The following is a 27,752-nucleotide window of genomic DNA, read 5'->3' on the forward strand; positions in this document are numbered from 1 at the left end:
ATCACAGAAGGACACCTTAAACTTAATGTAGCCCATCATCACAGTTGGTGGGAAATGCATTTTATCTTCAGGTAACATAGTTTTATTTTTAATGTCTTACCTGTTTAACTTGCAAACAGTAAAATTCAGTATAAAATAAGGCTGCATATTAGAAAAATTTGTGCAAATAAAGTATTTTACCCTTCGACAGGTCTGCAGACCCATGAATCTACTTAGTACAAGAATTAATGGATTTTGAAAAAAATAAAAGCTATGTTTAATTAAATTACTAAATCTAGGAATTGCATAAAGCACACATCCACTTAAAAATTTGGTCAGTAATACTTCTTTTTTAAAGTTATTCTTTTGCAATTACCAAAATGAGAGGCGATAGCACACTGCTTGGAATGAACAGCTGGTCACGCACAGGCAGAAGTTGGGTCACAGATTAAGAAATGATTGGGATGTAGCCCATCCCACGGGACAATGAAAGGAGGAAGAAATAATATAAGGGCACAGTCCTTGTGGATCATAAAAACACAGCAATAAAATATTCACATATGCTTTTTCACTTATGTCCTTCGTTGGTGGAGATGGGCTCCCCTAAGGTAATAAGAAAGTTTCTGCTAATCTAGTACAAGTGCACAGCTATGAAGACTGCTGAATATAAGCATGTTGATTCAGTCACAGGGACCTCTTAGTCTCTGAGGAAAGATAAAATCTATATTTCTCTCATTTGTGTTAAAAGATGAGGGATGTCAACAAAATATCAAGACAGGTTTCAAGACTCCATACAACTATGGTTTCAATGTTGAAAATACTAGACATCCAAAAGGGCCAACACTAAGAGGAAGACAACTTTAATAATTCATCTCTACACTGGTGAATCTACATGGGAAACAGATATTTCCTATCAGTAAACATTCAATGTTTTATAATCAAATAAATAACACTATTATGTCTTCCAAATGTAACTAGAATAAATTCATGCTCATGGAAACAAGTAAATTACAGATCTATTGCAGAGATAAGGCTCATTACAACATAATGCCCCAAATGTGGTTAATATGCTTTAATATTTTTAAATTTTCTCTCATGTGACTGACTGAAATTAAAATATATTTCTGTTGAAATTTAAAACTAGATGTTGCACATATATGTAATTTTTCTTTACCGTATAGATATCAAAGTCATTGGGACCTTATCACTTGTGTTTCTACAACTCAGGATTCAACATTTAAAAAGAAATTCCCAAAGACAAAGAGACTGTCACAAACCAGAAGAGAGAGGGAAAGCATGACAAATAAATGCAGTGTGGTACCCTGGCTTGGATCCTGGGACAGAAACAGGACACTGATGGAACTGGTGAATTCCTGACAAAGTCTGGACTTTAGGTAATAATAAAAGCAATAAAATAAACCATCAAATTAACTAGTTCTTAGAATTATACATGAGTGTATATGATTATATTTTTGTAAGCACACAATAAAATATGTCCATTAATATTACATATAAAAATAACTATAAAAGTAAAATTAAAGAAGGAACAAGCTTAGATGACATCAAGAGTCTACCAATTTAGTTGATTTCATAGTGCATGAGAGGTGTGAAATTTTAAAGCAAAAGCTCAAATCTTATGAACAGGGACATTATCATTGAAAGTAAGCCATTGAGAGCAAGGGCATGAACTCATTATCTATTACCAGCCAGACTTCAGAAATGTGAATAGAGAAGGAATTCACGTTATACTTCCAACCAGAGTAGATACTATTTTTTCCACGTGTACATTCGTGACTATTTTCTCTGACTTAGAACTGAATGTCTCACACATGCACGTATGTATCCTTACCCTCCTTCAAAGATTTTAATTCGGATTGGCTCCGTTTGTTTAGATCCAATATCTTTATCTCCATGAATATCTCCTTTCCCTCTTTCCTTTAAGATATTTCCAACTAGTTTCCTTTCTAGTTTGCTGCCAAATAAGAAGGATGCATCAGGTTTCATCTGTAGGACAAAAGAGAGAATCATTTCAAATGGTTTCCCTAAGACAGAAGAGAAGCCCACACATTCTGCTCTTCTCTAATCTCTGAAAATTAGCCTAAATTCCATTCTAAAGGGTTGCAGCCCATTTACATGAAATAAGGGATGTTAGAGATAAAGCGGAGAAGAATGACACTTTTAACGGAATTATCCAACATTTTGTTAAAAAATAATACTCCTCTGTTGGCACTTACTCTGTGCAACACTAATAAAAACAGAAAACATGTTCTGTATTCAGAAATACCAATGAAAACAATATCAATTAAGGACATATTTTCAAAAATTGTTGAAGGGAAATGGTAACCGGATTAAGTAAAATAGATTTTTAAACTCTATTTGTTTCGTTAATAATTCGGTAAAAATTCCAAGTGTCCCTTTTAGTATTTTTTGTAATTTTACGTGTGAGGTATTAATTGTTCATGTAGGAACAAATCAGATAACCTCTTGGAAAAATGAGTTTGGGGAGAGAAATAGAGAAAATAAATTTTAGTAAAAAGTATTGTCAATGCGAACACGCCCCCTGGAGTTTGTGGAGTTCAGTTCTGACACATGCACACTTCCTCCCGGGTCATTCCAGTCACTGTCCATTCCCATATTCACAGAGTTCTACGTCCTGTATCCACACTTCACAACCCCTCAATTCCTCATATCAAAAGAAAATTGGATCTGCTGGGTCACTAAAACAGGCCAGAAAGGAGAAGAACCCAAAGGAATCGGTCCCAGTGGTAGAATTTCACGGCACCTGGATGAAGGAGAGACGTCCCCAAGACCCAGTTCATGGTCCGTAGCTTCTTCTCTCACTAGGGAAGGGAAATCAGTGTCGCGGAGGGCTCCCTCGACTCTAACTTTCATTTCACTTGTATGTTTTAGACCTTACGTCCTTCACTCTGTATTCTACTCAGCAAGCAAATCCACACTACAGGGCTTTTAGAAATGGTATCCATTACCTGAGCAAACTGCTTCCAAGCACTTGATGATGTAAGTTTGCCAGTTCCAGGTCTGTGCATAGCGGCCAGAGTATAAATTTCTGCAGTGATTTTTTGCTTGGACCTCAGAAGAGCCAGAGTGGTCTTGGTGTTCAATCCTGATGGGTTCGGGTTACAGGAACTAATGCACCATGAAGCATAAACCGAGGATTTGAAGGTGGCCTGTTGCACGTAATTGGGTTTTGTATAATTCAAGAAGCACCAACTCACAGTAGTTGTTGTCCGCAGACTAGGGAACTGAAGAATCTGCTGGAAATCTGCCACATCCGTGAAAAGAAGAGTTGAGTTTGCCATTTTCCTGCTTGGGCCAGAGGTCATGTGCACCAGCATGCCAACAGGCAGCTTCTGGCCCTTTCCTTGCTCTTCAAGCTGACTGTCTCCTGGAGGCAATGAGGAGCTCTGTGGGCTCATGCTCATATCAGATGCTGTCTCATCAATATCAAGTTCATCTGAGGACTCTCTGCTTTCGGAAGGCCCACTGGACTTCTGGCCTAGAGAGGGTGCCCTGGAGTTGGGTGGTAATGGCTCCCTCAAAGGCATGCTGGCGGATGGATGGTCTTGAGATGAGGAAGGGGACAGTGAGGAGAAGGAAGATGACCCCGACTGCAAGCCATCCTTTGGCTCAGAAGCACAACCTTGTCGAACCAGCTGGGGTTTCTGTGGGCGGGACATATCCTTCTTGATGTCTGAGCTGGTTAGCTCCACAGCACTGAGTTCCTCGACAATCTGTCCATACATCTTTTCTTCTTTGACCCTTTTCTGCTGCTTTGTTTCCATGAAGAGTTCTAAGCTGCTGGCTGGAGAAAGCATCCGTTTGCTACCTCCCAGCGTGGCCACACCGTCAGACGTGGAAGGCAAACATAAGGGGATGGAGGATTCCAAGCCAAGGGGTAAGGTCTGAGGTACTTTCCAGATGGGGTATTTTTCTAAGCCTCCATGTTGCCCCAACATCTGGGCAATGTTGAACCCTATCCCTTGCATGGCCGCATTGGTCACCAGTGTTCTTTGGGTAGTATTCTCATCGACTTTGCATATGACAATTGCAGGACTGTTCTGCCCAAGTATCTGAGAAATGCTTGTGTACATGACACTCCCATAGGACGGGACATGGGTCTGGATCCTAACAGGAACCACTGTTCCTGGCAAGGACTGTAAAGGCCCGGCATTTGCTGAGGCAAAATCTTCTTGAAGAACCTGCTCGGAGGGAGTATCAGGTGACTTGGTGCTCTGGTCTGATGGAAACTTTGGAAGAATGGTCTTTGAGTGTAGCCCTGATGTTCCTGAATAACATGGGTAAGTCTGCTCTTTCGTGTGCACATAATCAGCAGATTTCTTTCCAGTGTGCTCTGTAATATGCTCTAAGGGATAGCCAGGATGGATTTCTGCCTGGAAAGAAGGCTTGCCACAGCTCTTCTGAGGGTGCTGCATGAGGGCATGTGGGAAATGTGCCTGCCACCAGGGAGGCTGCTGAGCTGGTAAATGAACCATACAGACGGTGGGATATTGAAACTGAAACAAGGCATTCTGGATGGGAGAAAATGGAATAGTCTCTTGATGTGGAAATAAGTGCGGCTGCTCAGACAAGTGCTTGCTCGCAATGTAGGATGTTGGTTGTATCAAGGGATTTCTCAGAGATTCCTGGCTGTCCATGTGCACGATCTGCTGCTGGGCCAAGTGGAGTGGCCCTGAGCTCAGCTGGCCACAGGGCCCGACAACCTGCTTCCCGGGGTCCTCTGCCTGGAGAGGAGGCAGCACAGAGGTGGGGGCGTGGTGCCAGGCGGCCCTGAGGCCAGCGTGCAGGTGCTCCATCTGCTCCTGCTTCACACTCAGATCTGCACCAGCCTCACCCTGGGCGATCTCCGGAGAACCGCTGAAGGACGCCTGCCGCACCAAGAAACATTTCTTCCTCTCCCGCGACGGAGATAACGTGGTGCCAGCCGATGCCCCTGCCACCGGGGCGTGGGACAGATTCCCATAATCAAAGGATTTGCTTCGGATTTCTGGAACTTCAGTTGGGTGAGGACAAGGCATCTGCTCGGAGGAGCAGCGCCGCATCTCCTTTTGGTGGTGGTGACCCGGGACAGACAATGAGTAGGACCCAGCAGGGACAGTCAAAAACTCAGAATGCTTCCCAAATTCATCTTGCTTAGGAGGTGCGCCAAGCTTAATGGATTCTTCTCTTTCGAAAGACATGGAAAAACTGGAGCTATGGGACAAGTTGCTTTCCTGACTGGGGCTGCGGGAGAGGCCAGTGCCTGTGGATTCAAAGCTGGATTCCCCTGAAGAGTGCTCCATATCGGCAAGGCGCAATCGCTTCTTTTTGGGTGGCAACTTCTCGGCTGGGAGCTGGGAGAGGGTCTCGCTTCTCTGGGGCCACTGGAACTCCTCCACAGGCTTATCGGGCTCTTTACTCTGGGTGTCTTTCTCCTTCTCTGGTTTATCAGGCTCCTCAGTCACTCGAATCTCAGGAACTTGAATGTTGTGCTGGCGCACCAGCCTGGGCTGCGCATGGTAGGACTGCTGCTGAGCATGCTGGGAAGGGGAGGGCTTCCCTCCACTTTCAGCACTGTCTGCCGGTGGAGCCCACTCTGGACTCACCGGGGCTTCAGAAATCTCACTGTCACAGGTCTCAGAAGGCGAAGAGGCTTTATCCTGTGCGCTAGCCCCCAGTTCAGCTGACTCAGACCTTTCGAATGAATTGGGTCGGCTCAGTGAGTTTGTGTGCTGAATCACAGAAATCACATTTCCAGGAGGCTTCCTGCCCACTAGGTCTGACATCTTGTCTGAATCAGTGGCTGAGGGTGACTCCTCGGACCCAAGAGATGGGCTTCCAGATTGGAGTTGGGGTCGACAGTGCTCAAAGCGCTCAGAGTGGCCGTGAGAAGGGTTTTCGTGTCCAGACATGGAGAATCCACCTCTTAGTCCTTCCTGCATCTGCAACTTGGGGTCGTAATCTGAAGTCATCATGCCCATGGGAGTGCTCACAATGCTGCTGCAAATCATGGGGGTGTCCTCCTCATCTCCTACACTCTTCTCTTTCCGGCGTTTTCTATTTTCACATGTAGTTCCAAACACGGTTGGCACACCCTGCAATGGCACCGAGGGATCCATAAAATATTCGCCACCATGTTTTAAAGAGCTGAAGCAGGAAATGTCCCTGTAGCCTTGCTTTGGTGTCTCAGAGTCTTCCCACTTCTTGTAGGGTTTCCGACAGACATCATAGTCATAGCCCATCCGGTCCCCAGACATTAATTTCTTTTCCTTCAGGGATAAGCCTGTGATACTCTTTGACATTCTGCCATGGTGTTCTGCCTCCATGTGCCCCTCTTGTACCGAAGGCAGTTCAAATGCAGCTTGTCTTCTTAACATGCGCTGAGGGGGTATTCCTACCGTCCCTGGATAGAACACATCATCGGAACCAGACATCCTTTCATCAAATGAGTGACTTCCTCTCAAAGAAGGAGGAATACTTAGATTAGTTGCTGAAGAAGTTGGCATCGAGTTGCTTCTAATAAGAGGTGAAGAGTCCACAGGAGCTTCTAAGAGAATTGGGTTGCTGCCTTGGAAATTTGCAGGAAACAGCTTTCCTTCATTCCTGATAGATGACGGCATAGTCTGGGATTGCCTGGATTCACTGTTGAATTTCATGGATTTCAGCATGCTGGTTTGACTGGGGTCGATTTCTCCCTTGCTTGGGATCAGCTGTGAGACAGGATCTTCAAACATCTTGACATCTAACCTGGTGTTTACGTGAGGTAATGACTCCATCATGCCCTTTCTCCCCATTGTGGCACGCTCCTGACTTGCGGTTGTAACACTGAGTGTATTTCTGGGACTAAGCCGACAGTATTTTCCAAAGATGATTTCTTCATAAGACTTTGCATTTGTGTTTGGAGGACTTATTTGCTGCTCTGCACTTTCTGAGCGAGAAAAGTAACCGGAGTCAGTACTTCCTTTACTGTGCGGGCTCAGAAGGTTAAGAGATGGCTCAGAATCTTGTCCTTTTTTCTCTGACAGTCTTAGTGCAAGTTTCTGTTTCACTGTGTGAGAATCATCAGGCTTAGTATTTAGAGAGGGGTTTGGTAGCATATCAGAGCCTATATACTGAGAGCTTTCACTAGGTAAAGGAATCCCACTTTTGGGGATAATCAAAATGGGCACTTTCATGGGCCCTCCCAGTGATTCTTCCAGTGACCCATGATAGCCCCCTCTGCTGGCAATATCCAGTGGGATCGGTGGGCCAGGACTCATTTTCTCAGAAGCCTCAACAAATAAAGAGCTCTCCTCATCCGTGTCTGTACTCTGCTCACCGTCTGAATGTATTTCTGCTTCTACATCAATAAAACCAGCCTCTAGGTCCAATTTAGATACAGCTGACTCTGTGAAAGGGACTAATCCTGCCTTAATTGCATGGGCATGTGACTTCCTGTGCTTATACAAATTGCTCTTTGTCTTGAACGAGAAACCACAAGGTATACATGGATATGGCCGCTCACCAGTATGGGACCTGATATGTTTTTTCAGTACGCTTGGTTTGGCACATGCCCTGCTGCAGTAGGGGCAAATGTATTTGCCGGGCTTTTTGGGTTTGTGCTCCTTCTTGTGAGCATCTTCTGACTGTTCAATACTTTTCTGAGAGTATTGGCTATAAGCAGGGTTCAGACTTGAAATCTTTTTTCTAGGGTAACCACCACCGTGGCCGTGTATAGGAAAAGAAAATAAGTCCTCAGAGGCAACAGATGGCAAAGGGCCAGGGAAAAGCCACGGAGGGCCTTCGAGGCTCTGATGTGGCTTGTTGCTGTGCATGACCCCCTGTGGCAATGAGTGCTGAGGGAAAGAGAGTGAATGTTGGCATGAGTAAGGACTTGGACGGTGCGGTGGGTATTGCTTCTCTGTGACTTGCTGTGCCACGTCGCTAGGTGAGGCCAGTTTCCCAGAACCAAAAAGTTGTGCTGATGCTGTGTCTCCTATTTGCTCAGGATCTATTTGTGGTTGCCGCTGTCCTTCTTGACTGCCAAAAGTGCTCATCTTAATAACAGCTGATTGTTCCTGTCTCCATCTACCTGAAGCCTTATCAGTTTCTCCAGACCGTGAGGTAGCTTTTTGTCCTAGAGCTGTGTCCCCGGTGTCCATTTTGTTACAAGGTCTTCAGTGCTAGTTCACTTGAAAGCCATGCAGACTCATGCAGTGTCTTCCAAGCTGTGCTTTTCAGAGCTTGTTTACTTCCATGTTGCAGGGTGTCTGCAGACTTACTGAGTGCTCCTTCTCTTTGGAAACTTCCACACCCACCCCGTAGTCTTATGGGCATTCGATGGTAATTTCCTTGGACCAGGGCTATAACACAGTTCTCTCCATTGCAGAAATGTCCATCCAAAAGCTAAGTGCAAATCTATAAAGATTTCTTATGGCATTTGAATATTTTCAACTAGCATGAAATTGGGATGAAGAGCCTGGGAGAAATTTTGCCCATCAACTAGAGCAAAGTTCAACTGCCAGTTTCACTAAGATAAAATGATCTGAAAGAAAAAGAAACACAAATAGATCATCATAACAGTTATCTAGTTAGAAACCCGAAACAATCCCAAATAGCCAGGCTGACATTGGATAAATTGAAAATGATTTTTACTCTAAGGAATACTTTAAAAAACAAAAAGATTTTATTTATTTACTTTAGGGAGAGAGAGAGCATGAACAGGAGGGGCAGATGGAAAGGGAGAGAGAATATGAAGCAGACACCACATGAGCGCAGTGGGACTTGATATCAGGACCCTGAGATGGCAATTTGAGATAAAACCAAGAGTCAGAGGCTCAACGGACTCTGCCACCCAGGCACCCTTCCAAGGAATGCTTTTTATAGCTGTTACATTAGTTCCACAATTAAAAGATATTAATTTCAAACATGGTATTAAGTCATAAGCATAAATTTCTTCAGTGCTTTAATTTTGGTCATCCTTTTATATACTCCTTAGTTTCGGTTAGAAAAGTATTTAAAAGAAAGCTTTTGATCGACATCATTTATGTAATCATAACATTTTTTAAAGCCTTCATTAAAATAAATTTAGAGCTATTTCTGACCAAGTTGTATAAGTTGCATACTTAAGTGTACTACATATTTCTCTATATGGACATTTTTTAGATTAATATATGTATAATAAAACAAATACATGCAAAATATATTTCAAATATTTAAATATATCATATATATCTATATTTATATTAACATACAATACAGATATATTTTATAGATTAAAACCGGTGATCAGCAGAGCTAGCTAAGGCTATAAGAATTAAAGATTGTCCCAGAACTTAGGAAAAGGCAGGAAAGTAAACAATTATAATATCTTCATAAAAATTGAAAAACAAAACACATTTTTGGGATAGTTTGAAAATGTTATGATTACCTGAATGGTTTAGCATTCTCATGGACATGATTGTCTTGACGCTTCCTGGGTAGAAAATAAATGCAGTTAGGAAAAATTGTTCCATGAAACCACAACATTGCTATATATAAAGGTCAGTTTATGTAATGTGCCCTAAAGAAAAAAAAGATTAACCAGTGACTGCTCTGAATATACTCTGCTAAAGCAGTAAACTTTATATTAACCCTGTGTCCAAAAACAACTGAGAGGGAAAAAATTATTAAAAATTTAGTAGCATTTTCTAATATATAAGATTATTATATCAAAACATCTTAGTTTTTTGACACAAGTAGCCTGGTTCTAATTAGTTAAATATTTTTTAATGATTTTATTTATTTATTTATTTATTTGAGAGGCAGACAGCATAAATGGGGGTGGGAATAGGCGGAGGGAGAGGGACAAGCAGACTCCCCAGTGAGCAGGGAGCCCCACACGGGGCAGGATCCCGGGATTCTGAGATCAGGACCTGAGCTGAAGTCAAGCACTTAACTGACTAAGCCACCCAGGTGCCCCTAATTCCTTAAATATTAAAACTTGAGAATAGTGGAGGGTTTTTATTGAACCTATAGATTTGCACATTTAAATTTATATCACAACAAATCAAGGAATTCTCCAGATGGCTGTGAATGGCTCAGGGAAACTTAACAACTTAGAAATAATTAGATTTTAAGTGAATAGTCATCTTCCATAAGTGAATGGCATTGTCATACCCAGAGGATTCTGAGAATTTCAGTGTTCAACTCTATCAATTATGATGAAAACTGAGATGCTTCCCTGATAGACAGTGTGGCAGTGCTTACAAAGTAAGAAAGCACATAGTCTTTGGCCCAGAAATTCCACTGTTGGAAATTTATCCTTACAGAGGTACCTGCACAAGTGCACAAAGACATGCATACAAGGACAGCTTAAATTAAAATATGACTCCGTCAGGGGCGCCTAGGTGGCTCAGTGGGTTAAGCCTCTACCTTCTGCTCAGGTCATGATCTCAGGGTCCTGGATCGAGCCCCGCATCGGGCTCTCTGCTCGGTGGGGAGCCTGCTTCCCCCTCTCTCTCTGCCTGCTTCTCTGCCTACTTGTGATCTCTCTGTCTGTCAAATAAACAAATAAAATCTTTAAAAAAAAATATGACTCCATCATAAACTCAGCCATTTAAAAAAATAAAGTACGGCAATAAGTACCCATATAGGAACTCATCCAGAAGATAGTAATATTGAATGTTAAAAATAACAACAAAAAACTCACTGCACCCTAGGATGCATTTAAGAAAAACATGTAATCTACAGGGATGCCAAATGGCTTTTAACTCTCATTAAATTAAACTGCGAAGTAGAATCAGGGAGTCAGAAGAAGGGGCACATGCCCCTTTCTTATCTTTCACTACTTTTTACCTTAAGGTTTTTTGTAATTTTTTCTTTCTGTTTCTTTTTCTTTTCTTTTCTTTTTCTTTTTTTTTTTTTTTAGGTTGAGAGAGAGATCATAAGCAGGGGGATGGGGTGGGGCAGAGGGACAGAGAGAATCTCAAACACACGCCCTGCTCAGCACAAGCCCAAATCTGGGCTTGATCTCACAACCCTCAGATCATGACCTGAGTCAAAGGAACAATAAGTCTTTTGGGTGAGGAATAAGTAGCCCCCAGATATTTGTAACAAGACATCTGTAATCAAAAGTTCCTTCTGCTAAGAGCCAGAGATTTGTAAAGCAGTAGATGGAAAAACTAAACAATATGCATATTAACTTCGGTTTGCTGGAAAGTTTTACTATTAGATTGAATTTTTCCTCACACCGATCTTCTGCATACTTTTATAGGTAATAAGACAAAAACTGAAAGAGAAGTAATGGCCCTATAATACTGCAATGCAAATTTACTTCAGTCAGAGCAACCGTGCTAACAAGAATATGCAATGTCGAACCCAAATTGACTGAATTTTTTCTCTAATTAACTAAATATTTAAGGTTTATGTAAACACAACCACCATTAGACTTTTAATGGTGAATAGTACCCTCTAAATGGAAAGCACAGTGTATTTTCAACTCAACAGACACATTTGTGAGCCTTTCCTTAACTAGGAGGTAGAGCTTGAACTGAGTAATTTCTAAGTTACTTTTCATATGTAATATTTTACATGACTTTGACCTGTATATGCAGCTCTTTTGCAAGTAATAACAATGATAATGCTTATCATTAATAAGTAATATCAATGATAATGATATGGCATTTACCACATGCCAGATACTGGTACAGAGCTACCTATGTGTTACCTTATTGGCTCTTCATGACAACCCTATGTGATAAGTGTTATTATACCTATTTGACAGAATCACGATCCTTAGGGAGGATCAATCTCCTTAGGGAAGTTGACTGTCAGAACCAGAGTCAAACCCAAGTTTGGCTCACCTCCAAGCCTATAAGGTCTCATCTCTCCCATCCACTTAGGCTAGTAAGTTTTATCGTAACTTAAAATAATACATATTCAATAACACTTTCTTCTAAATATTGTCCCTTGGATTTCAATATTTCCAGACCTTAAATTGTTCATAGTCCTGGAAGAATATATGAGTTTTGCATGGTTGTACTATAGAAAGTGGCCTCAAAATGCCACTTCCTAGAAATCACACAAATCCATAATTTAAATAATGTTCAAAATGAGTAAATTTTTGTACAATTTACAATTTGTATATATTGTCAAAATATAAAGTATTAAGAACAGTATCATGAGGACAGCTTCTTGTGAGAACATGAGAAGTTATTACGACAGACAATTGAAGTGCTTTGAAAAGCACTCCTTTTTAAGGAAAGTAAGAAGCTCACAAGTGAAAATTAGGCATATGGTCACTTCCCAGTCATTGGTTTGCCCAGAATAATATAAAATTTTGCTTTAAAACACTGACTTCAAATTAAGCAATTACATAAATTTTTTTGGAAAAATAGGATTGGAATAATACATTTAATAATTAAATAGAGTAAAATGTTTTATTTAGTAATGAGGTAATATCTTTATAAATCACACAGATTTAATTTCTGTGGTATACAGTAGTAAATTAAAACCATTATACCCTAAACAACACATACACAATTCTTATTCACTAAGAACATATTACAAAAAAGGAGATGCACAAATTAAAATCACACAAAGGCAGTACTATTTTGCTATTAAAGAATGAACCAGAAGATGAAGAAAAGTGACATACCAAAGATTCAAAAGCCGGTATTTCATGGTCAGAACAAAAATTACCTAGAAAGTTTAGTTAATTGTGGAACTTAAATTTTAGGAAAAGAGCCTAATCAGGAAAAGTCAAAATCTACTATTTTATTTAAAAAATCGATTTTGCTGATATCACATGGGACCATCCTATATTCCAATAGCATTTATTATCCAGAAAACTTTAAAATTCAAAACTTTGATCCCAGTCAAAAAATACATTGACAGTACAATACAGTTATGCAAATAGCTTCTGTCAGGGAGACCACTCTCTTTTAAATTTCTAAAGACAAGCCTACCTAAAATGTCCAACCATGTTATCTCGAAACTGGATGATCATCTGAACCACGTTCCCTACTCCAGGTCATACAGGAAGAGCTTCTGCCTGTGTCTGAACTAGAGGTCTCAGCAGGACTGGGGATCCCTCTGGTCTACTTTCCTCTAAAATTCAACATCTCATTTTTCACTGCAGTGAAAAGCTTAAGAATATCACGAGGGAATTGGGAACTACTCCTATTTCACATGTACCTTTTACATTAGATTTTAAACATAGCTGAGAATATAGCATTTCCCTTCAACACCAGCCTTGGAGAGCCTTCAAATAACTGCTATCCATAAAATCAGTTTCCTTCTCGCAGTTTCTAAGGCATATGGAGACAAATAGAAGGGAGAAAACATGAGTGATGGGTCCTTAGAGGAATATACTGATCATATTCTTAAACCATTAAAAGTGTGACTCTTTTTATTAATCTCTTGTCTACAGTTGTTTTATCTTGGAAATGGGAAAGAATTTTCCATGTAAATTGTATGTACCATAGATCTATTACTGGGCATAGCATATTTGTCTTTTTAAAACCAAACAGGATTTGGGAATGTTCCAAAGTCTCTTTGCTGCTCTCCTCAACTTCCAATCCGGGGAAGAATTCACTTTTAATCTCAAGGCTTTCAAAGTTGAATCCAAGATGAGATGATGACATTCATCTTTTTTTGTTAGGTGTTACTTTTACTGAGCAATCTAACTACCAACAATGGTAAATTCCTGAGCTTATGTCTTATTGTTTAAATGTATGAAAATGCTTATTAATAGGGAAACGGTAATAATATTATTATGACCCATCAAAAGTGCCCTTGTATGTACCTGCAGCTTTACTTACATTTTCTCAATAAACATCTATTTGGCACTATGAAATCCATAGTTATGTGGTTAATTACAGCTATAACATCACCTCTCTATTGCGAAGCTATGTCTCATTTTCCATATTCCTAAATGTATGCTAAAAGTTAAATTTCCAGTTTTCCCAATCAATTGATATGTTCAAAAAATGTAATATTAGAGCAATCCTCATATGGGGAGAAAAAAAAAAAAAATAACAACCAGCCGGTTATTTCATTCTGTGAGATTTCTTTTTATGGTAAGCAAACCCACGCAGAGTCATTTTTGGCACCCATTGCCAACAAAGGAGAGATATTCCAAACACAATTTCGCATTCACATTTGAAATTTTCCCAATGTCTTTGAGCTCTACGAAAGGAGTGAGATATTTCATTGGAGAATATGACTCTGGGGTTTCCTGTGGATGGTGCTCCAGCCGGTAGAAACCCTTCAGGCGGTAAAGACAGGCACTGCCTGGCAGCTTAGGCACATTTTTCAGAGGGGGACAGTGTTGAAAAAGATATTATCCTCTGCATGGCTATTACATGGAAGAGTTGCCATTTTTTTAAAAGTGTGCCCTCTCCCTTGGCCACTCTTCACAGTCCCACTCAAATAAATTTGGCACCCAGTTAAATAATTTCCTCAGACAGGCCTTGAAAAGGAAGGCACAGAAACAGCCTCCCGTATAGACCTCAACAGAGGTCTCTTCAGGATAACAGCTGGGTGGGATTGGCAGGAAGGCAGGCTTGCTCTGCAGATGAATAAAGGCTTACAGTATCCAGAGTTGTCAATCTGGGATCTTTTGCTTAGAAAAACACTATCTTAGAAAAAATCTTTACCTCAGGAAATTAATCATTACTTGCGTGGTGGCAAAAGTCAAGTGTGCATCACATAATAACATCCTAAATAATAATGGTATAAAATGATTGGTAACAGAGACTACCTCTCTACTTCCAAAATTTTAGTATTAAACATTTTTAAAAATCAAAGTGGTCATTTGGCCTTTTTTTGAGAATTAGGGGGGTATTATACTTGTAAACAAGTATGCACATCTTAATATAGCAATTACTGAATAAAACTTTGGAGGCTGTTTCCATATATTTGCTTTTAAAATGCTAGAGATCAATTACCAAATATTTTAAGAAATATATGAGCATCTCAGGGCACAATGATGGTCTCACAAATCAATACCACATAGGAGGACTGGATAAGGGGAAAAAGGATCTACAAAAAAACTGTGACCATTGCCAGAATCCAGCTGAATACAGACTTATTTCCACAGGATGATTAAAAAAAAAGGCACCATTCTGAGAGCCAAATTCATTATAAATGCTTCTTTTATTAGTAAAAGTCCCCATAACAACCTTAGTTCTCCCTAAAATAAGCCAAGTTGCCAATATGAGGAGGATACTCTATATTAATATAAAACCCTGCCAATTGAGAGAACTTTTAGAAAAAAGTAAAAATATTTTGATGATTACCCTCTAATTTGACATATGTTAAAATCCAATTTGATATTTAAAACCTAATGGAAAACTAAACTGTGTATTTTTCCACACTGGCTACACTGAGGGCATGATTGCAGATGTTTGTATAGTTTGCATATTTAGTCAAGGTATTTATGGCTTATTTTGACTGCAGGCTGCTTCTTTCAATATCTTGTTCTAAAAGTTTTTTGCAGGGTTTTTTGTTTTGTTTTGTTTTTTGTTTTTGTTTTTTTTACAATTGTGATTTTGTTTCCCCCATTGTAGAGCCAAAATAATTAGGATTTACTAAGTAGAATTTTACATGAAAATAAACCTTGCCAGAAAGAAATTCTCTTAAATGAGATTATCTCAACTACGGGGAATTATCATTGCAACTGGTTTGCAAAACAAAACAAAACCTTCACAACCCCTTTTTCTGGAGAGGGCATATACATTGTTTCCTCCCCGATTTAATGAGGAAGTTGGTTTACATATGGGTACATGGTAGGCCAAAATTGCTTTTCAAGTTAAATATGAAAACAATTAGAATAAAGTAATAAATTGTAGTTATTAACCTGTTATCCACATATCAAAAGACGGCATCACAACCATCGATGCCTTCCACGAGGCCGACTCTCCCCACAGGAACTCATGCACAACTTCGGGGAATCTAAAAAATGAACAAGACTATTTTTTAAATGATGGCACTTGTAGTCAATTTAAGAGGCATGCTTTCTTCATTCACAGAAACTGCTTTCTTTGAGGAAAAAAAATTTGGAAGAGGATCTCTCAAGAAGACATTTTTTTTTCTGAAGAAAAAAGTTTCCTCTCTTTTAACATAGTTAAAATCTTTTGAACAAGTACTTGTATTCAAGAGAATTGCCTATACCAGCAAAAGTGGGGGCAATTAGGAAAATAATGGTAGGGATATATCTTAACATATTGGAACTAGAAGTTATGCCTTGGCTGTGTATGACACAGTCCTGCCTTCAAACTGAGAGTCTTATAAAACTTATTGTGGTATATCAGCAAATAAACTCCAAAGGATGAAGTCTCAGATAATCTCGTCGCGAATTCTTTTCTATAGTTTATTTCAGCAATGTTATGTTCTGGGTTAACTATTTCAGAAATTAATTTTAGCCCAGAACATAACATTGCAATTAATTTCTGAAATAGGAAGCCAAAACCAACCAAACTAAAATCCTGAGGTTTAACAAGAAATAAAGGAAGGGACATTCTCATACTTAGAATTAATATTTACCCAACTTTAATCCAAAGAAATGCATGCAAAGTCAGTCAAACTACTTAATCCAAGTAGATGAATCAATCAACCATCTTAAGACGGTTTACCGCCCCATACAAAAGGCCCATATAAAAATATTATTATACTATTCTTAGATGGTTATTGTATATTTGTTCCCCTTTTATTTTTTAATATTGCTTTTTCTTCCAGACCAGTTAGAGTATTGTAGGAAGGACTAAAGATTCAAGACATGGCAAAATGTCCCTTAATCCAGTCCCACTTCATGTGAGCATTCAAAGTGCTCAAAGGAAGTAGTTTGCTTTAACTTCCCCCCTTTCCACACCACCACAGTAGCACTTCAGGACCCCCTGTGCACTTTGAGATGTGAATCATTATAAGCAAGTAGGCCCACTTGGTTCCTCAAAAGACACAAAAGGTACAAAAATAGCTTCTGCAATTGAAGCAAGAACCTCGTCAGCAGCCAGATGAATGTGGGTGGTCAGATAAGATTCCGTTGCTGCAAAGGGCAAATTATTAAGCAAATCCTAGATTTATTTTCTTTTTAAAACTATGTTCTCTTTGCCTCAAATCAACCATTTGTTGGTACTGAAAACAACAAAGACAACCTCTACTGTTCTCCAAATTGAAAGCTTCATCAAAGCCAAAGAGCATGATTGATTAAATACTGAAAGAAAAAGACATATATTCTATAAGATAATTAACTATATCTATATTTTTAACAAACCAAATAACACCTTTTTAAAGAAAATAAAAAAAAAACAAGCTAAAGTGCTTTAAAAACACACATACACAAAAACTATACTTTGGCAATATGACCAACTCTGAAGTAAAGCATGGCATCCCTCCAGACAAAAAAAAAAAAATTAATAAATCACTGAGCTATTTTGCACTCGAAACAACATTCACCTATGACACAAACGGACCAAGAATCTATAGATACAGCTATTTACAGGGAACAATAACGTGCAGTATTCAGTGACTACATATGATTGACAATCCCATAGTCACTAAACTTAAGAGGTAAGTAAGAAAAAGGAGAACATAACCCCCAAAAGGCCAGCAAGGGCATCCACTCCTTCCAACTGAGTTGCAAACTATAGATAGGTACCCAACCATTCCCAATCCCAGAAATCTTCATTCTTGCCAACAGCTTCCACAGGAAAAACAGAGCACAAGAGTATCCCTCAGACAAGCTGTGACAGGGCAATGTTCCCAGTTCTGAATCTGCTTTTCCAGGCTTAACTTTCCAGGACTATGGCTACTAGAAATAGGAAACACTTATCTCATGACATGCACAAATATTTGGAATTTGAGATTAGAGAAGATCCCTCTTTTCCCTCAATAAGAAGATTGAAATTTCTTTGACATGCCTTACAATTCATGACCTCTTCAATGTTTGGTTTTCCCTTGGGGAAAAATCAGTGGCAGGGATATTACACTTACATTTTATCTTACAGAAACCTCCAGGTAATTAGTGTGATTTTAAGGCAAAGATCTGGGCGGTTTTAACATCAAAGATATGACACCAACCTTGGTGACTGTACACAAATAATTTTGTTGCAAATTAGAAACAGTAATGGCCTCTACAAGGAAGGCAGTTATTGCTATTACCATAAAGACCTGAAGATAACCATCTCAGAAAATGATTTTTGCATTAATTTTTTAAATGAGTTTTGGGGCCTGTTTCCTTATCAAAATATAAGACAAATCTTTCCTCAAATAGCTCTTGAGAATGTAGTGTGACAAGTTATGTTTATGTTCCCTGGAAATCAAGACTTCACACAGTATACTCTTAAATGATGGAACAAAAGAGGAGAGATTTTCATTTCTTTAACTTTGCTTTTAGGTTATTAGATTCATAAGAAATCATCAAGCAATGAAACTTTAATATTTAATACAACTAACAATTTTAATTCAGGAAATAGTGTTATTGGATCTTGTTAAATATCCCCACATCATTTAAAATTCTTTCCTAAATAGGGGGTGAAAATTATCTTTCACTTTACAAAGTACAGACTGATTTTTCTGTCACCTATAGGCTTACAGGAGAGTTCCTCAAAAATATTTTCCAATTCCCCCATCTCCAACATGTAAAAAATACTTGGAAAATTTGATCATTACTGTTTCTGTCCCAGTGGTTTCTCAACCCTTCTACTCTTAAAAAATCTTGGCATTAGATATTTATTCTTGGATGCTTATAAGGTATTGTCACTAAGCCAAGCAAGGAACACACTGAGCTGTGATAGTAAATGATAGATGAGATAGATAGATAGATAGATGGATGATAGGTAGACAGATAGATAGATAGATATGTTTTAAAATATCCATTACTGGTAGGATTTTTTATTATTTCAAATCTCTATATTTTCCAAATTATTTTAAGACAAGTTAGGACTTAATAGTTTAATATGACTTTCTGATGAGTCTTGCAAAACATTAAAGCTTCATTGGCAAACTTCTTGTGCAAATATAAGTACCTTCCATCACTTTTCCCCCTTTAAGTTAAATAAATGCACACTAGATCATAATTTTAGAAGAGCCGATAAGATAAACCAGTTGCATTTTAGTTGTCACTATTAAAAATAATTATTATTCACATCAACTCTATGAAAAATGGCAAATAGGACTGGAAACAAGATATGGTCCTTCTGTTTCTCATTTAAAAGAAGCGTTTAAATATGACATGTTTAAAAGAATGAACACTGCTCTTCACACACTAGAGAAGAGATACTTATATTCAACAGTAGTAAAAGAAATTCCAAAGTAGTAGGTAAAGATGGGAGAAGGGTACTTAAAGAGAAATGCAAGCTCATGATACATTTTATTAATTCCACCAGTTTTTTGAAGAGAGGCATCTTCTCCCCACCCAAAAAAAGAAAAAAAGAAAAAAAAAAAAGGCTCTAAATGGGCCCCTGGTTCCACTTCAGAGTGTCTGGTGTGGCAAGGGTAAGAGGTGGCTGGGAGGTGGTAGAGAAGGCAGGCACATATAATGACAATACACACATACACACACACACACACACACACACAAACACACACACTTTGACTGGTGTGATGATTATAAGCTTAGATCTTTGGAAGCAGTTTGTAAATCAAAGTGAAGGTTGGGGCTGGGTTTGAAGTGGAAAGAAGAAGAAAAAGGGTTAAAGAGATACAAATAGGAAAAGGAAAAGGTAGTAATTTTTGGAACATGGAACAATTAATTACTGGGACAAGGCAGAGGCTCTGAAAAGTCACAAAATGTGTGTGGGAAAAGGGAGTTTCCACAGGAGGAAGTTGGGGCAAACTGAATCAAATTCACCTATTTTGTCTTTTTGCTTAGGATTCTGGTTCTAGAAACTGCTTGTGAACATGATCCCAGAGCTACCTGTGGTCTTTGCTGCTTCTCAGCAGGTAGCTGCTGCTGGAGCACAGACAAGACACAAAATAGAACATTGTGTAAATTAATATTACTAAAAACAACCAAAAAAGTAGGCGCATGTGATTTAGGGATATAACTTAAGTCGCCTTAACTAGATTTTTTGTCACCATTTTATGACACTTTTAGGCATTTGTCAATGCCCACTAAGCACCAGAAAATGGGCTAAGTTAGCAAAATACAGAATGGGAGAGGCAAGTTCTCCATTTAAGACTTCAGAGCCTAATAGGGTGATATTCGTGAACAAATAATTTTTACAGAAAATAAAATAAATTCAATGAAAATATTAATTTTCCTAAAATGAGTAAATGGTAGAAAAATTAGTTGTCAAAGTGTTTTTGGTGCTTTGATATAAATATAAATATAGTACAGGGACACCACAAAAGAGGGAATGGTCAATTTTATCAAGAGAATTCGGAAAGGTTTAGTGAGGAATAGATATTGAGTAAGTCTTCAAAGAAAACTCTGTTAACACACAAAACTACACAGCTCTCAATGTTAGTTTGAGAAATAAATACACTTGTCTGGTATATCATTCCATTTTTTCTCTAACTGTATATGCTTTTAGCTTGGTGAAATGTTAGTTCACAGAGTTGCTTAAGGAATAGGTGTTCTCATTAATACAACCTTATGGTTAGGTAAAGACTACAGAGAAAATGATTTTTGTTTTAACATCTGCTAGTGATTATTTTCCAAAGTACATTAGGCTTCTTCTTGAGTTAATTAGAGTCTCCTGAACATAATTTAATCTTTCTTTGATGATTCAGTATCGAATAGTGCTCTCTAGTCCTTACTCTGCATTTGGGCTGTGATCATCTGGTATTGGCTATGCAAACTTCTCCCCACATGTGTTCCTAAGCACATGTTATATTTTCCAAGATCACAGTTGTAACTGAGATTTTTTTTCTTGACCACAGATTTGACATCAAAAAAGTCATATCTAACTTGTTTTAGGACCAGGTATATAACTACCCACTTCTATCATCATTAATTTTTGAATCTATTCTAAATCACACAGGGAGTAATAAGTACTGTGAAACATTTCAGAAATCATTCAATCCATCAGTCAACTAACAGAAGAAAAGGGTGAGAACCAGAGAAATCAAAAGATTTCCTTAAGGAGCTAACAGGTCATTATGATGGCTTGGGGCTATTGTTTAGGTCTTCAAACTTGAAGTCAATTATTTCCCAATCTCCACACTACTTCCTCTAATCTGGCCTTTATTGCAGAAACGGATTAAAAGGAATGAAGAATAAATAGTATTGAACTTTAAATGAGCAAAAACGATTATCATCCATCTTTAAAACTAACTGGTCAAAGAAACAGAAAATAACAGCAGCTAAAAACCAATGCTCCCATTAAACTGGCCAATAATTTTTACAGAAAATAAAATAAATTCAATGAAAATTTTAATTTTCCTAAAATGAGTAAATAGTAGAAAAATTAGTTGTCAAAATAATCAATTTCTACAAGTAGTCCATCATTTCATATCCAAACCAAAAATATTTAAGTCTTTAAATGTATTTAATTTTCCAGCAAAAGCTATTTTCTGTTATCAAGCTTCTTACGTTCTTATAATGAAAAAATTTTTAAATTAAGCATTTTAAGTCAAATTATGCAATCACCTTCCCCAAAGCAAGGATAGCTCTTTCACTAAAAGCCAATGGAGGTATGCCCTTTGGTTCATAATACCACAATTTCACCAAGAAGGCCTGTGGAAATATGGTAACCCCATCTCCACAATTATTATTTCCCTGTCAGAATGGTGTATGTTGCCTTGTTTTTTAAAAAGGGCAAGAAGAATTAGATGTTTTGTATGATTAAAAATCTTACTATTTTTGGTGCAATTTTAAATGGGACAGTTTTCTGAATTTCTCTTTCTACCTCTTCATTATTAATGTATAGAAATGCAACACATTTCTATATATTGATTTAGTGTGCTGCCACTTCACAGAATTCGTTTATCAGATCCAGTAGTTTTTGGTGGAGTCTTTAAGGTTTTATATATATAGCATCATGTCATCTGAAAATAGTGCAGTTTTACTTCTTTCTTAGCAATTTGTACACCTTTTATTTCTTTTTCTTGTCTGATTTCTTGCACAAAAAATAAAAATGTATTTAAGAATAAACTTAACCAAGGAGGTAAAGCCCTATTCTCTGAAAACTATCAACTGATGAAAGAAAGTGAAAACAACACAAACAAATGGAAAGATATTCCATGCTCATGGACTGGAAGAACAGATATTGTTAAAATGTCCATATTACCCAAAGTGATCACAGATTTAATGCAATCCTCATCAAAAAGCCAATAGCAGGGGCGCCTGGGTGGCTCAGTGGGTTAAGCCGCTGCCTTCGGCTCAGGTCATGATCTTGGAGTCCTGGGATCGAGTCCCGCATTGGGCTCTCTGCTCAGCAGGGAGCCTGCTTCCTCCTGTCTCTCTGCCTGCCTCTCTGCCTGCTTGTGATCTCTCTCTGTCAAATAAATAAATAAAATCTTTAAAAAAAAAAAAAGCCAATAGCATTTTTCACAGAACAAGAACAAATAATCCTAAAATTTGACGGAATCACAAACACCAAAGCAATCTTGAAAAAGAACAAAACTGGAGGTATAACAATTCCAGATTTCAAGATCTACTACAAAGCTATAGTAATCAAAACAGTATGGTACTGGCACAAAAACAGATGCATAGATCAACAGAGCAGAATAGAGAGCTCAGAAATAAACCCATGATTATATGGTCAATTAATCTTTGACAAAGGAGGCAAGAATATGCCAGGGACAAGACAGTATCTTCAACAAATAGTGTTGGGAAAACTGGATGGTGTGAGAAACTGGACCCCTTTCTCACACCACACACAAAAAATAAACTCAAAATGGATTAAAAACCTAATGTGAGCCCTGAAGTCATAAAAATCCTAGAAGAGAACACAGGCAGTAATTTCTCTGGTATCAGCCATAGCAACATTTTTCTAGATAAGTCTCCTGAGACAAGGGAAGCAAAACCAAAAATAAACTACTGGGACTACATCAAGATAAAAGCTTCTGCACAACAAAGGTACCTATAAGCAAAACTAAGGGACAATCTCCTAAATGAAAGAAGATATTTGCAAATGACACATCTGATAAATAGTATCTACAACATAGAAAGAATTTATACAACTCAGCACACACAAAAAAACAAATAATCCAATTTAAAAAAGGGCAGAGGACATGAACAGACATATCTCCAAAGAAGACGTACAGATGCCTCATAGGCACATGAAAGGATCCTCAACGTCACCCATCATGCACTCTTGGTGGGAATGTAAACTGGTTTAGCCACTGTGGGAAACAGTATGCAGGTTTCTCAAAAAGTAAAAAAATAGAACTACCAGATAATGCCAGTAATTCCACTACTGAGTATTTGCCCAAAGAATATGAAAACACTAATTTGAAAAGATATATTTACTCTTATGTTTATGACAGCATTATTTACAATAGCCATGATATGGAAGCAACCCAAGTACCCACCAACAGATGAATGGATAAAGAAGATGTGATATATACATATAATGGACTATTACTCAGCCATAAAAAAGAATGAAATCTTGCCATTTGCAACAACATAAATGGATCTAGAGCTAGAGAATATAATGCTAAGTAAAATAAATCAGAGAAAGACAAACACCATATAATTTCATTCATGTGGAATTTAAGAAACAAAATAAATGAACAAAGGAAAAAAGAGATAAACCAAAAACCAGACTCTTAACTACAGAGAAAAAAACTGATGGCTACCAGACGGGGGCCGTCAGTGGGAGGACAGGTTAAGTAAATGCAGGGGATGGATTAAGAGTACACTTTTCACAATGAGTACTGAGTAATGTATAAAATTGTTGAATCACTATGTTGTAGACCTGAGACTAATATAATGTTGTATGTTAATTATACTGGAATTAAAATAAAAATATCTTTTTTGTTTTCTTGGTTGTGATACATTTTTATTTTTATATTCCAATTCTTATTTTTTTCCCTTTCTTTCAATTCTCACTATTCTATCTCCTAATGTGATTATGGTAGGTAAATAACCACTTCCTGCCAAGCTGTCTTAAATAATTACCCTAACTAAATATTTGGAGGATAAAAGCAGAGGAGGACTATTTGGCTACTCTACTCTAACAAGAAATACAACAGCCAAGTCGTAATTCCGATATATTGTGTTCTCAAGTTTTACCTTTTCCAGTGCTTATGCTTACTCTTTGGTTGCTACAGGTAAACGTAAGTAAGGTAATGATTCCTTCTCCCAACTTTCCTTTCACTCTTGGATGTGCCAAGATTAACATCAAGGCCAATGTTAACTTCGGATTATGTGAACAAAGAGAATAGAGAAAACAAATCGTAAAATAAGCATTATTTTATAAGTATGCATAAAACAGACTTACTTTGTCTGAAGGGAAAATCCATCTCTCACAGTAGACCCTCCCATGTCAATGGAAATAATACCAAAAGCAATGAATGCATAACTGAAAATAGGAATTGCATTTCGTATCTCATGCTACAACCAATTCTCAGGTCGGAGAGACAAAGAATCACCTTATCTCCCTACATCATATCTACCCACAATAAAGATCCCTGAAAAAAGAAATCAAGGCAAGGCCTATGACATATCATATGTAACACCTCACCAGATGGGCCCTGTCTGCCTCTAATAACTGAGCAGCTGAAATAATCAATTCCATCTCCTCTCTTGAAAATTCTTACAGAGTGAGGAAGTTGACCTGTGTGTCAGTGTAGAGGTGAGCAACCTCAGTAAGTCAAAGAGCACATCTTGATTTAGCACTGGATCAGCAAGGCACACAGACTTCAGAAAAGGACATAATATTAGCACACAGCAAATATTCTGAACCTCATTCAGTTATTATCAGAGTTCAAGAAAGCATATGATCAAAAAGGACTTGAACAACCAAGTAAGCCTCAACAGAGGTAACGTGGTTCAAACAGAAGCCATGTTTTACCCAAAGGAAGTAAGTAGAAAACCTTTAAAATTGCCTATGCTATGTGGTTGTTCAGGTACTCCCCTGACACTTTGATGAACTCTGGATGGCATTCTCATTTTCAGCCCCATCTTGGAATATATTGTTGCCTACAAAGTGTAAGGCTAAAAGAATCTCCAAGTTTCACCAGGCATTTATAAGATCCTCTTGGGTAAACTCTGTCAGATAATTCCAGAATTCCACCTATAGGCCCTTTCACACAATCAAATGACATTTTTTCCAAAGCTTTTATAAACTAATGAAATGAAATAAAATATCATTGGAATGTAAATTTCATATTTATTTGAATTTAAATCCAGATATTGCTGATTTACTTACAATATATATGTAATCTAAGTATCATATATATTACATAAAAATATATGTATTATATCTGAAATTTAGACAACTTCAATGAAACTTACCAAGAAAAACTGAATTAAGAATAATGTTCAGGTGTGGAATTCAAAGATAAGTAAGACAAAATTCCTGCCTTCAAATGGCATACTGTCTAGTAAGCAAGAAAACCATATAAACAAGCTAGAAAAGCAACAGAAAAATAAAGTGGTATTACGGATTCACAGAAACAAAAGATCGCTCGGGAAAACTGTCTTTAGGAAACATGATCTTGGGCCTTGAAAGGCTAGGATTTGGCAAGCAGAGATGCAAAGAAAAGGCATTTAATGTGAACATACTGTTCAAAAGGGAAGAGCCAGGGATGCTAAAGAAACTGTGACTGGCATATTCAATATAATGAGGTAATGGAAGTGGGACTGAGAAGGGAAGGTGGTGGCAGATGATAAAGGAACTTTATTTGGTAGATAATGAGAGCCAGCAGAGGTTCTAAGCACACTGCCACAATCACAGAAACACTTAACAAGTTCACATTTATAGCCTATATCTTTCCATCCCTTTTGGGGCAAATTTCTGCAAATATGTAGTCTGAAAAAAATTCAAGGTTAAGAAGTTTGTTTCAAGATAAGGATGATGAGAAGCAAAGGGGGAAAGATCCAAGTCATAAGATAATTAGTGCAATAAACTCTCAGAAAAGTGGGAAAGAAAAGCAAACTCAAAAGCATAGATTAAGAGATCAGTTTCAGAAGAAAGAATGGAAACTTTTCAATTTTAGACTGGGAGGACAAAAGAAATAATGAAGCAAGAGAACCCTTTAAATGGAGAGGGGAAAAAATGGAGAAATTCCCTGAAGATGTGTTTAACCTACTCAGAAAAGTAGAAGGCTGATGAAGGTAGGAGAGGGAACTAGAGTTGGTGAGGGCTTCATGAGTTGAAACATCCATTTGTCCTGAGTTCTTAATGCATTTAACAGTCTTAGGAAGAACACTATTTGTTATTAGGCTATTTAAAAAGAGGGTTTTGCCCCAGAATACATGCAAAATTTATCTAAGCTGATAAATATATCCAAATAATATGATATTATCATATCAAGTAATACAATAAACAATTACATTTATCCTTTATTTTTCAATCAAACTCTGAGGATAATGAACTATAAGCCACTCTTTATGAACAGTAGATTTAAGACAAAAAAAATTGGGGGTGCCTGGGTGGCTCAGTGGGTTAAAGCCTCTGCCTTCAGCTCAGGTCATGATCCCAGGGTCCCGGGATGGAGCCCCACAACTGGCTCTCTGCTCAGCAGAGAGCCCTGCTTCCTCCTCTCTCTACCTGCCTCTCTGCCTACTTGTGATCTCTCTGTCTGTAAAACAAATAAATAAAATCTTTAAAAAAAATTTGTATACTCTTCTGTTTTGTTTTTTACTGTTTTTTTCGAAACTGCGGCTGAAGAAGTCTCTTTTATACTGTAAACGGGAACACTGACCTATATTAATTTTAGAACTCTTACTGGGTTTTAGATGATCAAACTATTAGTTAATACCTGGAATATGGATTTGTTATCTTATTTAAATAACTACATATATTCAAACACATTTGAAATATATTGAAAGTTTAGCAGCCATGTGAATGTCTCACAGGACATGGGACAGCAGCTGGCAGAGTAGAAAGACAACAGATACTTGTCAGTTGAGTGAATGATGAAAAGAATTACGTGAGGGACACCTGCGTGGCTCAGTTGGTTGAGCAACTGCCTTCAGGTCAGGTCATGATCTCAGGGTCTTGGGATCAAGTCCTGCATCCGGCTTCTTACTCAGTGGGAGTTTGCTTCTCCCTCTACCTCTCCCTTTCTCCTCTGCTCATACTCTTTCTCTCCCTCTATCTCTCCCTCCCTCTCTCAAATAAACAAATAAAGTCTTTTAAAAAAGAAAGTAATTATATGAATAAATGTAAATAAATGAATGAATGAACTAATAAACGGGTGTGAATTCACCATGTGTATGTGTGTGTATGTGTCCCCAGCATGAGGCTTGCTTAATGACTGAAAAAGAGCATCATAAACCCTCATCTATAAAGCATGGAAGGGATCTTGGCCTGTGTACCACCATATCCAACAGTCAAGGACACAGAAACCCATTAAAACTGAGTGACTGACCTGAGTGGATTTTAAGAAAGTTGAGCATCCTAAACCTCAAAAAAGGATTAGTTTTAGAATTCCTGGCTCTTTTTCAGCTACCAAACCAAAGAAAAAAAAATTTGTGAAAGCTAGATGATACGTTAAAAATTTTAGGTAGGAAAAAAGTTAACAGAAATGTGTATTTCTTTTTTTTTTTTTTACCAAATAATAAGTACAAACATTAACCGTGTTAACTTTTCTTAAAGATCTCATCTCAATACAGTAACTAAATTAACTGATCAAGAGTTAGGCTTAAATGTCTCGACCTAAAAGTAAACGATAAAATC

At 37.9% G+C, this 27,752-nt stretch overlaps 1 protein-coding gene across 4 annotated transcripts in view; it reads right to left on the reverse strand.

Moving 5' to 3' along the window:
- HIVEP2 (HIVEP zinc finger 2) overlaps nucleotides 1–27,752 on the reverse strand; it is a 197,234-nt gene that overhangs the window by 13,586 nt on the left and 155,896 nt on the right. For 3 of the 4 annotated variants that reach the window (XM_047732483.1, XM_047732482.1, XM_047732484.1), the window contains exons 3-6: nucleotides 15,818–15,912; nucleotides 9,407–9,451; nucleotides 2,967–8,521; nucleotides 1,829–1,983 (exon numbers count right to left, since the gene is read on the reverse strand). In XM_047732483.1, coding sequence (XP_047588439.1) covers nucleotides 1,829–1,983; nucleotides 2,967–8,138 — 5,327 coding nt within the window. In that variant the 5' untranslated portion in view covers nucleotides 8,139–8,521; nucleotides 9,407–9,451; nucleotides 15,818–15,912. The remainder of the gene's footprint in view (nucleotides 1–1,828; nucleotides 1,984–2,966; nucleotides 8,522–9,406; nucleotides 9,452–15,817; nucleotides 15,913–27,752) is intronic. The other variant, XM_047732485.1, reaches the window with a different exon arrangement.

The sequence above is a fragment of the Lutra lutra genome, chromosome 6 (assembly GCF_902655055.1).
Source record: "Lutra lutra chromosome 6, mLutLut1.2, whole genome shotgun sequence".
NCBI lineage: Eukaryota > Metazoa > Chordata > Mammalia > Carnivora > Mustelidae > Lutra > Lutra lutra.